Source organism: Rhineura floridana, chromosome 5, assembly GCF_030035675.1.
Source record: "Rhineura floridana isolate rRhiFlo1 chromosome 5, rRhiFlo1.hap2, whole genome shotgun sequence".
NCBI lineage: Eukaryota > Metazoa > Chordata > Lepidosauria > Squamata > Rhineuridae > Rhineura > Rhineura floridana.
Window position 1 is genome coordinate 95,833,352 of NC_084484.1, and position 12,374 is coordinate 95,845,725.

A 12,374-nucleotide genomic window follows, 5' to 3' on the forward strand; every position below is an offset into this window, starting at 1 on the left:
AACATTAAGACTGTCAAATGCAGCTGTTTTGCCTCAGAGAAGCTGTACACCAGTTCTTGTGTGGCTACCCATAATCATCCATGCCATGATTTAGCTTCAAGCTGGAGTTAGAATGATGGCTACAATGGTCTGCATGACTGCAAGGCCTGGCCAGTCCTGGGATATCCCTTGGTCCCCCACTCCTTGTTTTAGTTTAGGATGCAATGAGTTGGCATTGCTGGGGTGTAAAAGGTGGAAGAAGTATTGTCCTGAACCTTGGATGAAATGAAGTGTGCATGGGTTCTTGCCCATTTACATGCCTGACTCAGGGTGACAGGAGTAAGGGGGAGCAACTGGGCATCACCCTATTCACCCCTAGTATTTTCCTTGACATTCCTCCCATTCATTGGGTGAAACCAGTGCTGAGAGACATCACTATGAGGCCCAGCTAACAGTGATGATGTAGCAGGGAGCTGTTTGGCAAGCCATTCCTCCTGCTCACAGCCAGACACCCTAGCATCTTCAATGAACTGCAAGCTGGATATGTTCATCTAGGTCTAAGAGCCTTAATGTTCTTTAACAATTCCCAGGAATCAGAGAGAGAGAGAGCACATGTGCACATGCAGGGTACATGCAAACTCCCTCATACACTGAAAACATGAGTGAAGGAGTTGTAGGGATGCAGCAGCTATTCACACCTCCCTGTTGCTGATGTATACCACTAGCCGCCACCACCCTGCCCCCTGCCAGCTATACATTTGGAAACTATGTGAAGTGATCCAATGAAAAAGCCAGTATTATGTAGTGATTAGAGTGCTGGACTAGGACCTGGGAGATCAGTACTACTTAAGCTCACTGGAGGAAAGATGGGATATAAATGTAATAATACATTTTAAAAATACCAATGTACATGCATAGGACTCCTTCACACGAGAGGGAAATCCAGGGCCAATCATGATTCCATCTCATGTGGAGGAACCCTGCACATCTAAATCTGTATGTGCATAGGGCTGCTTCACATGGCCACCAAAAATGTGGCCAACTGGCAATGTGGTCAGTGCACACGTCATTGGTGGTGGGGAGCTACCTTGCAGTAGCTGCAATGAAAGAAAATGTGCTTTCAAGATGTGAAGGGGGTTGTGTGAACCCTAATCTGTCAAAACCATGAGCCACCTGTCAGGCTCAGTCACTTTGCAAGACAAAGCTATTCACAACATTGGGATCTTCCCACATCTCAGGGATTCCCATGACAAAAATGGTCAGCAATGGGAAGGATTCTGGGCTGACCTGCCCCATGACATGAGCTAGCCCACCTACAGCACCAAAGAGGCAGAAAAGGGAAGTTCACAAATAGCTGATTACTTCCCTATTAATATTGTGGGTTTTCTCCTTGGACACTGACTGGATGAAGGCAAAGGCTGAATAAGATGTATCAGAATATTATTTGGTATGCATTACAATAATATCTCAGTTAACAAAGTAGATGAGTTCCTGGTCATTACGTCTTTAAAGAAACTTTGGTACTAGAGATAGGAATAGCTGGGAAAGAATAGGGATAGGTTCCTACACTTGCTCATAGATGGTGAGGGAAGCTTCAACAGGGGCTTTAAAGAGTGCCTACCTGGCACTTCCCCACTCCCACTCCTTCTCCCTCCCCTCCTTCTCCTCCTCTGAATTGTATTGGATCTTTCCCTCCCCTGCCCTGGGAGAAAGCAAGAGATGTCTTCTACTGCAAAGCAAACATACAGGCTTGTCAGTTTCAGCTTAGCAAAGCAAAGGTACAGGCTTATCAATTTATTGATAGCAAAGGGAAGACACAGGCCAGTCAGTTTCACTTTAAAGCAAAGGCACAGACTTGAAAGTTTATCCATAGCAAAGCAAAGACATAGGCTGGCCAATTTCACCTGAAAGCAAAGGCATAGGCTTGAAAGTTTATTCATAGCAAAGCAAAGGTAGTCAGTTTCATCTTTTAAAAAGCCTTCTTTAAAGGAGCTTCCTTCCTGGAGGATTCATTAGTTGATGTACTGTACAGGCATACCCCGCTTAACGTTGCTTCACTTAACGTTGCCTCACTATAACGTACATACTCCATACATCCCCATACCCCGCTTAACATTTGCGCGCTTTGCAATAACGTACATTTTATTGGCATGATGCCGCTGCCATCTAGTGGTGATTGAATGCAGTACAAGTGAAGACAATTGCTTCACTTAAGTAGATTTTCACTTAAAGTATACTCTCCGGTCCCATTGCGAACGTTAAAGCGGGGTATGCCTGTATTACTGTATTAAGAGAAGGCAAATATAGATGGATTGTTAAGATAATACCTGTCCGGACCATCACTGAGGAACTGATCTTCTTACTGCAACTCCACACGTCCACAGATACTGTATACCAATAACCTGGATAAAGGTTTGCAAATGCCATCCAGGTGTTATTTGTGATTGTTTTATTCATAACTATGTTATCTGCCACTAGAGACACTGCATAAGGGCTGTCCGTTACACTCTGAGGATGCCAATGGAATTGTATCACTTGGCTGGTGACCTTGTCAAGTAGAATGTAGAAAGGATCTGTAGCTAAAAACAAAAATACACAATTGATGTCAAAGGTGCAATTGTTTGATGTTCACCTGCGTGAAATATATATTCACAAAAAGTTCAACATAATTATGGAAAAACTAATCTGTTACTTTTCTGGGTTCACGCTGTGGGTGAATTTCCATTTCACTCAATTATTCAGATGAAGAACATTTTGTGACTGTGAATAATAAATTAGCTATATTTTCAGGAATTATACACAAGCCCACTTTATGCATTCATAAGATTAAATTGTTCCTTTCTTAAAATAAGCTATCATTCTTTAAATGGAAGTAGCCATTATCTGTCATGTCACAAATTAAAAAAAGAAAATTTCCCAAAAAAATCCGGGGGGGGGGAGCAAAGCACAGCTCTAGGGGGAGGCACCCCCATCCCCCACCCCTGGTTACAGGCCTACTTCCCACTCAGCGTGGGAAGGTTAGGGGTTAAGTACCACCCCTTCGCTGGATCGTCACCTTGCAGTGGTGAGTGGGCTTGCGTGTTCCAATGAACCCTGTGAGTGATGCCATCGGGAGTCATGTACTCCCAGCAGGTCACCCATGGCGGTAAGGTCAAGGGAGAGGAACCAGACCAAGAACGATCCAAGAAAGTCCTCAACGGCAGAACAGGCAGAGGATAACAATGTGTACGTTACAATGACTGTGAAGGTGGATGAAGCCTGCAGCAGATAAAAGACTTCCAATCATCATGGTATCCATGCCATTGGATCAAAGTCTTTTTCTGTCAAGATTGTGTGTTGATCATCGTGCACCAATCTCCCCACATAAAACAAATTCACACACAGGCGTCTTCCAACCAAAAAATGATTGCACATCCACATGCTCTCCCTGCCCAGTCCGTTGGGGAACTTTCCCCAAAGCAGGTCCCATGCCTTCTTTGGAATGCATGAATGGGATATAGGCAAGAGGCAAAGCCATTTATTGACACACTGCCCTTTGGCTTTTTAAAAGGAAAGAACTGGCAAGCTATTCTCTGTAAAGCACATTAAAAAGTGGCTGCATCTACATTTATAATCTATATCCTTAGCGATGGCTTTGCATACTATGGCTACCAAATGGAGGATGCTTCAAGGGCCCCTTGTGTAAAATCTCATGAATGAAATGGGACTACTCTGAGAAACAGCTCATCACTCTGAAAACCCACCACTTCTTCCATGTGCTTTGTATCCACATCACTGCAAAATATTGCCAGGTGTTATTGTTGGCAATGTACCGACAAACCAGTAGTGGAAAACAGCGATCATATAAAGTCAGTGTTGCCAAAAAGAAGCTCCCATCAGTCATACAGTGAAGGCTGTCTTTTCAGAAGTTGCATGTGCACAACATCAATTCAATTTAATCTCTCTTTTGCCTGAAAATATCTGTTTCAAAGCATAGCTGACGCTACTCAACATATCTCATTTGACCTAATTTTCTTGCATGTATCGTGTTGGTTGTATTTGCTATGTTCAAAATAAAAAGTTGTTTAAATCCCATTCCCTCAGTATATAGCATAGTAAGGAATTCCAGAATGTTGTGCTTTGGTAGATGTTAGAAGGAGGGAGAATAAGGCATTTTATATGCTATGCATGGAAAAATAAGCCTCCTGGAAATGACAAAAATCAGTAGGGAAAAAAACGAGGAATATAAAAATAATATTGGGGAAATATATCACAATACATATATTGGGGTGGCAAACTGCAAGCATGAGGGCTTAATCCAGTTCCCAAACTATTTTTTCTAGCCTCTGCAAACGCCCATTTTTGGTGATGGCTAAAAGGGAAAAAGAAATCGTAAGTGACATGGTGCTAGAGTGGGTGGAGAGACCTGCCCAGTCCAATGCATGGATGGAGAGGCAAACCCTACCCCCCACTCATCAGATCAGTCATCTGATGAGCAGGGACGGTAGAGAAACCAACTCCTCAATTGATCTGCATGGATCAGTGGACCAGCGGTGGTTGTGTGTGCCTCTATGTGTGCATGTGTGCTTGTGTCCTCTCTTTGTGGTTATTTAAATGTGTATGTGCTGTATGGGCAAGAACATACATAAAGATTGAGGGATGGCAACATGGAAGGTTGGCCAAAGGTGATAGGAGTAGTTATTTATTTAAGGTAAAAAAGGTAAAGGTGTCCCTGCACTTATAGTGCGAGTCGTTTCCGACTCTTAGGGTGACGTCTTGCGACGTTTACTAGGCAGACCGTATATATGGGGTGGGATTGCCAGTTCCTTCCCCGGCCTTTCTTTTGTTATTCTTCAGTTATTTATTTATTTATTTATTTATTTAATAGATTTATATCCTGTCCTTCCTCCCAGTAGGAGCCCAATAGTTATGATCATTGGCAGAAGCTATCCAATTTTTCCCACTACAGTTACAATATAAAATAACAAAATAATACAGTGCAAAGTTAGACTTGCAAAAAATGTTGCAGTATGGAATACACTCAGAATATTACATTCCATTCCTCATCGGACCTGGTTTTCCATCACCCTGCAACAGTAAGTCAGCATTCTGTGGCACCAAGTCTAATCAGTCCTCTTTTGTTTATGTTTGAGGAACTTCCAACTTAAGAGTATTTTCTAAGTTATTTTTTTAAAAAAGATGCAACCCTAAATATAGGCCAATTGCTGTTCTAGATGGGGTTGCACTCCGGCTAAAGAAGTAGATACATAGCTTGGAAGTACTCCTGGATACATCTTTGTCCTTAGAGGCCCAAGTGAACTCAGTGGCTAGGAGTGCCTTTTACTTCCTTTGTCTGGTACTCTAGCTATAGCTGTAACTGGATCGTGCTAATTTGGCCAATGTACTCCATGCATTGGTAACTTCAGGTCCCGATTGCTGCAATGCACTCTGTGTAGGGCTGCTCTTGGGCCTGGTCTGGAAGCTCCAACTGGGGCAAAATGCAGGAGCTACCTGTATATTGCTGAAAGGGCAAACAGCTGAAAGCATGCAACACCTCTACTAAAACATCTGAATTGCTGGAAAGATGGCGGCGTAGGTGGAGGAGCCTATGTTTGGAGCTCCTGCCGCTTGCCTTTTTTTAATATCTTTTAACATCTTTTGAACACCATCTACGCTTATTTGGGAGTGTGTGGAGAGTAACTGAATGTGTGAAAGATTTTGGTGCCACCCATTTCCCCCCCCCCCGAGAATTGTGGATGCCGAGGACGGCTGGGCTCGAAGTAGGAGAGGTAAAATCGAAGCCAGGGCTGAGCAAGGCCTCCTACCTTCCCAGCTGGTGTCGGGCCGCGGCGCCGCGGTAAAATTGAAGCCAGGGCTGAGCAAGGCCTCCTACCTTCCCAGCTGGTGTCGGGCCGCGGCGCGGCGCTCCCTGTTGCTGCCGTCGAAGTAGGAGGGGTAAAAATTGAAGCCAGGGCTGAGCAAGGCCTCCTACCTTCCCAGCTGGTGTCGGGCCGCGGCGCGGCGCTGCCTGTTGCTGCCGTCGAAGTAGGAGGGGTAAAAATTGAAGCCGGGGCTGAGCAAGGCCTCCTACCTTCCCAGCTGGTGTCGAGCCGCGGCGCGGCGCTTCCTGTTGCTGCCGGCGGTTTCGGCCGCGGCTTGTGGGCTCTGCTTGTGGTTGCATGCCTTTGCCCTGTCTCCTGCCGCTTGCATCGTTGTGCTCTTTGTTGCCGCTGTTGTGGCGCTTCCTGCTGTCGTCGCTCGTGCTGTGCCTTTGTCGCTTCCCGCTGTCATTGCTGTCTTCATTGCCACAGCTGCTGTATCCACGCTGTCCTTGTTGCCAGGCTTCGTTTTCTGCTTGTGTGGCTTTGGTCGTCCTGCTGCTGTGGGGACTGTGGCCGGGTGTTGCTGGGCGGCGGCTTTGGTTTTCCATTGGGGCGTAGCTGTGCCCTTCATCGCTGCTGCTGTTGCTGCGCTCATTCCTATTGTCGCTTGCGCTCCATCATTCCCGTGACTGGCTGGCGTTCTTTGCTGCTGGTGTGGTTCCATCTCTACCTTTGTGGCTTGCGCTTGCCTTAGTGGTCCTTCGCCTTTCGTTGTACTATCATCTGGACCTTTTGCAGGCGGTGCTTTGCCCGGGAAGAAGAACGGTTTGAGAGCTGTGTTGGTGCGCAGGGAGTACGGGACTGTGGTTGTCGTGTAGACCTGAATTGGATGAGTGGATGCTGGTATGACTGTATGTTGTGAGTGTGTGTGTATTTTTATTTTATTTTTATTTTATTTTACTATGTGCCTGGGTGGGAGGATAGGGTATTGGGAGGGGGGACCAGAGGGGGCCCCCGTTAGCGTAGTGACGGGTAATGGGAGGTATGGCGTTGTGAGGAGGACATGCCAGTTGAGGGGAACTCGGCCCAGACAATTGGTGGCTGTACCGTGTTCCGGTCCTCCCCACATCCACAGGATTGCTGGTAGTTCTATCAGCCAACTCTCGGATCTCCAGTTGCTGCTTCTTAATGCCAGATCGATAAATAATAAAGCTTCCCTCATCCATGATTTAATTGTGGATGAGGCAGCCGATCTGGCGTTTATTACCGAGACCTGGGTGAGCGATCTGGGAGGCATCAGTCTCTCCCAGCTGTGCCCACCTGAGTACTCGGTTCAGCATCTGGGTAGATCCGAGGGTCGGGGAGGGGGAATCGCTGTGGTCTATAGAAGTTCCATTCCTCTTGTTAGGCACCCTATCCAGGTAGCTAATGGTCTGGAGTGTCTTCATATTACATTGGGCCAGCGAGACAGACTGGGAATACTGTTGGTGTACCGTCCACCCTGCTGCCCAACAGCCTCCCTAACTGAGCTGACGGAAGTGGTCTCGAGTCTGGTGTTGCGATCCCCCAAATTTTTGGTATTGGGGGATCTCAACATTCATGCCGAGACCACTTTGTCTGGGGCGGCTCATGACTTCATGGCCTCCATGACAGCCATGGGGCTGCCTCAATTTGTTACTGGCCCTACGCATATTTCGGGACACACTCTAGACTTAATTTTTGCTACTGGAACAGGGGATGGTGATCTGGGAGTAAGGGATTTTACATCTATTCCTCTGTCATGGTCAGATCATCGCCTATTGAGGTGTAGGCTCACAATGTTTTCTCCCCTCTGCAAGGGTGGAGGACCAATTAAGATGGTCCATCCCCAGAGACTAATGAATCCTGAAGGCTTTCAGAAGGCTCTGGGGAGTTTTTCGGCTGATAAAACTGACGCTCCTGTCGAAACCCTGGTCAATTTGTGGAATACGGAAATGACCCGGGCAGTTGACACGATCGCCCCAGTGCGCACTCTCCTCTGCAGAGCTCAAGTGGCTCCGTGGTTCACCCCGGAGCTAAGAGTGATGAAGCAAGAAAGGAGAAGGCTTGAGTGCAAATGGAGACGAACTCCCAACGGCTGTGGTCTTGCACTTGTGAAGGTCTCTACCAAGCTCTATGTGAAGGCAGTGAGGGCAGCGAAGAAGCAGTACTTTGCTGCCTCCATTCAGTCATCTTCTAACCGCCCAGCGGAACTTTATAAAGTTGTCCGGGGACTTTTACACTCCGGGCCTCAGAACGCAATAATACCATCAATAGCCTGCTGTAATGAGTTTGCGAGACACTTCCAAGATAAGATCACGAACATCCGCTGGGACCTTGACTCCAATATTGTAGCAGTTGAGCCTAATGAGGTGTCCGGAGCACAGTCTTGTCCTGTTTTATTGGATGAGTTTCAGTTGGTACAGCTCGAGGATGTGGACAAGGTGCTTGGACAGGTGCGGGCGACCACTTCTGCTCTGGATCCTTGCCCCTCGTGGCTAATAAAAGCTAGCAGGAACGGAACAGCCGGATGGGCCAAGGAGGTGATCAATGCCTCCCTACGAGAGGGAGCGGTACCACCCTGCCTGAAACAGGCAGTGGTGAGACTGCTCCTAAAGAAACCCTCCTTGGACCCTGAAAATTTGGACGACTATAGACCGGTAGCAAATGTTCCGTTCTTGGGCAAGGTCTTAGAGCGTGTGGTCGCTTGCCAGCTCCAGGCTCTCTTGGATGAAACTGATTATCTGGATCCATGTCAATCGGGCTTTCGGCTGGGGTTTGGTACAGAAACAGCCTTGGTCGCCCTGTATGATGACCTCTGTCGGGAGAAAGACAGAGGGAGTGTAACTCTGTTGGTTCTCCTTGATCTCTCAGCGGCTTTTGATACCATCGACCATGGTATCCTTCTGGGACGTCTTGCGGACTTAGGAGTTGGAGGCACTGCTTGGCAGTGGCTGTGCTCCTACCTCGAGAATCGTCTCCAGAAGTTGATGCTTGGGGAGCATTACTCGAACCCCTGGATACTCCAATATGGGGTCCCACAGGGTTCAGTTCTGTCCCCCATGCTCTTTAATATCTATATGAAGCCGCTGGGTGAGGTCATTAGGAGATTTGGAGTGCGTTTCCAGCAATATGCTGATGATACGCAGCTCTACTTCTCCTTTTCATCTTCCTCAGGTGAGGCTGTACTAAACTGCTGCCTGGCTGCGATAATGGACTGGATGAGAGCTAATAAACTGAGACTCAATCCTGACAAGACTGAGATGCTGTTGGTGGGGGGGCTCTCTGCCCAGATGGATGATGGCCGACCTGCCCTAGATGGGGTTACACTCCCCCTAAAGGAGCAGGTCCGTAGTTTGGGGGTCTTATTAGATCCGCTCCTGTCACTGGAGGCTCAAGTAGCCTCGGTGGCACGGAATGCGTTCTACCAGCTTCGGCTGGTAGCCCAACTACGACCCTATCTGGAGAGGGAGAACCTCGCCACAGTTATCCATGCTCTGGTAACCTCTAGATTGGACTACTGTAATGCACTCTACGTAGGGTTACCTCTGAAGACGGTTCGGAAACTTCAGCTGGTGCAGAATGCTGCGGCCAGAGTCCTTACTGGGACTAAAAAATTTGATCATATAACACCTGTTCTGGCCCAGCTGCACTGGCTACCAATATGTTTCCGGGCCAGATTCAAAGTGTTGGTTCTTACCTATAAAGCCCTTAACGGCATCGGACCGCAATACCTGGCGGAACGCCTCTCCCGCTATGTACCTACCCGGTCACTGCGCTCGATGTCGAAGGCCCTTCTCCGTGTCCCAACGCATAAGGAGGCACGGAGAACGACAACTAGAGCTAGGGCCTTCTCGGTGGTGGCCCCCGAACTATGGAACGCCCTCCCTGACGAGATATGCCTGGTGCCTTCTCTGTTATCTTTTCGGCGCCAGGTAAAGACCTACCTCTTTGCCCAGGCATTTTAAAAATTTAAAAAATTTTTAAATTGAATTTAAATTTGGAATTTTAATTATGTTTTATTGTGTACTGTATTGTATTTACATCCGCTTGTATTTTAATCTGTTTTATTATGCTGTTCACCGCCCTGGGAGCTTATTGCTATAGGGCGGTCTAGAAATGTAATAAAATAAATAAATAAATAAATAAATTAGCTACCCTTAGGGAGTTGAAAAAGAGGAAGACCAAAAAAAGAGATGCATTGATTCCGTAAAGGAAGCCACAGACCTGAACTTACAAGATCTGAACAGGGTGGTTCATGACAGGTGCTATGAGGTTGCTGATTCATAGGGTCACCATAAATCAAAATTGACTTGAAGGCACATAACAACAACAACATACTAATGGGCCAGGTTCAAGACCCTTGTGTTGATAACAAAGACCTAAACAACTTGGGTCCAGGATATCTTAAGGACTCCATAAGCCCTTATATCCCAGCCTTATTGATCATTTGCAGGAGAGCTGTTAATTGCTCTGTGTTAGACAGGCCTGACGGATCTTTAGTGTTCCTGATCCCATACAGGGGAACACTCTTCCAGGAGCGATTCAGCAAGAATCCTCACTTTTGACTTTCAGGCATCTTTTGAACTCTGTATGCAGCATGTGATTTTCTGAGTAGTCAGTGACTTCAATGATTATTACTTATTGCTATTAAATGTTTTTATGTTGCTGTATGCTGCCATGATGTTTTGTGAGAGGGCGATATAGAAAAACATTTACACAAAAATAGTAAAATAAATAGACATTCCAAAAAGGCTAATAAAACTTCCCCTTTCCCTGAGAATGGTGCCATGTGAAGCACATAAAGAACAAATTCAGAAAATTAAGATTGGTTTCTGCACATATGATAGAAGGCACAATATTTGAACAAAATATAAAAGACAGTAAAATTCCACAAAACAATCCAAAGAACTGGGCAAGGATAAAAATTTCAATTGGAAAACAAGAAAGTAATTATAAAAGGAAAGAAAGGAATTAATCATATAATGAAACAAAAATCTCCAAAAAATATTACATATGGTATAGGCTTACTATACTCACAGCATTCAGGAGGAATTTTTGTTAAAAAGCTTCCCGGGCTGGAAATGGAAGAATGAACAATATTAACTGAAGATTTCAGATGATGTTCAGTATGACGAGTTCCGAAAGATCTGGAAGCAGTAGTTTGACTGTGAATACTCGAAGGACTAATAATATTTTTATGAGTTCCACTGTTTGGAAATGGAGAAAGAAACCCAACAGTACTTTGAACACTAGAGAATTCTGTATCCAGCGAAATTTCATTGGTAACTAAGATCCAAGCAGATGTTCCTGTCCTGGGATAATTAGTACTGTGGGGAGAGGTTGTAGAGCCCTCTGTCTGCAGAGACCTTGGGGTTGGGGAGAAGGACACAGCAGGGGAGACAATAGCCGCAGCAACGCTCGTGCCTTGTGCAACAGAGCTATGGCTGCCCAAGGTGCCTGCCCCTATGGAGGAGGCTCTCTCTTGAGTCGGATGAGCTGCATTCAGAGTGCTGCTCCAAATCGATGCAGAAGGTGTCATTACAGAGGCACTGGAGCCTGGGCCTGCGGGTGGAGAGGTAGATGGACTTTCCATGAGGACCAGTGATGTTGCACTGGTGTCAGCAGCGTCTTGCATGGCCTCAGCAATGCTCGTGCCTGGTGCTGCAGAGCTATGGCCGCCCACAGTGCTTGCCCTTTCAGAGGAGGCTCTCTCTTGGGTCTGGCTGGCTGCATTCGGAATGCTGCTCCAAACTGTCCCCGTTGGTGCTAGCGGAGAGGCGACCTGAGTTGTGGAGGCTGTGCTGGATTTTGTGGAGCTGGCCCCCATGCCGGTAGCAGAGGTCTGCCCGATCTCGGGAGATGTGCCGGATGACGCAATTACAGAGATACTGGAGTCTCGGCCCACGGGTGGAGAGCTAGAAGGGCCCTCTGTAGGGACCAGTGATGCTGCGCTGGTGTCAGCAGCGTCTTGCGTGGTGGGGAACGGTCTCGTGGCTGAGATCCCTGGAGATTCTCCTGAAGATATCTGCTGCTTGGTTGTCAGGTGACTAACGACTTCGGGGCGAGCAGACGCCCTGCTTCCAGATGGTACAGAAGAAATTGGCTCAGTAGCAGTGTTGCCTGTTCCCATGGTGGATTCCCTGACAGAGGTTCTGACAAAGATCCTGGGGCCAACTGTCCTGGGAGCACTAGTAGTGAAGGGAGAGGTCGCAGAGCCCTCAGTCTGCGAAGCTCTTGGTGTTGTAGAGAAGGACGCAGAAGGGAAGCCAGTGACCTCAGGAATGCTCGTGCCTGGTGCTGCAAAGCTGTGGCTGCTCAGCGTGCTTGCCCCTTCAGAAGCGGCTCTCTCTTGGGTCGGGCTTGCTTTATTCGGAGTGCTGCTCCAGACTGATGCAGAAAGGGTCCCCGTTGGCCCTAGCGGAGAGGTGACATGAGGTGTGGAGGTTGTGTTGGGTTCTGAGGAGCTGGCCCCCATGCCGGTAGCAGAGGTCTGCCCACTCTCGGGAGATGTGCCGGATGACACCATTACAGAAGCACTGGACTTTGGGCTGGCGGGCGGAGAGGTAGACAGGC

The 12,374-nt window shown here is 47.3% G+C and overlaps 1 protein-coding gene and 1 long non-coding RNA gene across 9 annotated transcripts in view; one reads left to right on the forward strand and one right to left on the reverse strand.

Annotated features, from left to right (window-relative positions):
• LOC133385145 (nidogen-2-like) overlaps positions 1 to 6,344 on the reverse strand; it is a 43,511-nt gene extending 37,167 nt beyond the window's left edge. For 2 of the 5 annotated variants that reach the window (XM_061627570.1, XM_061627574.1), the window contains exons 1-2: positions 5,784 to 6,344; positions 2,307 to 2,558 (exon numbers count right to left, since the gene is read on the reverse strand). In XM_061627570.1, the coding sequence (XP_061483554.1) occupies positions 2,307 to 2,436 (130 nt within the window). In that variant the 5' untranslated portion in view covers positions 2,437 to 2,558; positions 5,784 to 6,344. The remainder of the gene's footprint in view (positions 1 to 2,306; positions 2,559 to 5,783) is intronic. The other 3 variants (XM_061627573.1, XM_061627572.1, XM_061627571.1) reach the window with 3 other exon arrangements.
• LOC133385146 (uncharacterized) overlaps positions 1 to 12,374 on the forward strand; it is a 143,996-nt gene that overhangs the window by 84,086 nt on the left and 47,536 nt on the right. The gene's annotated exons all lie outside the window — the stretch shown is intronic.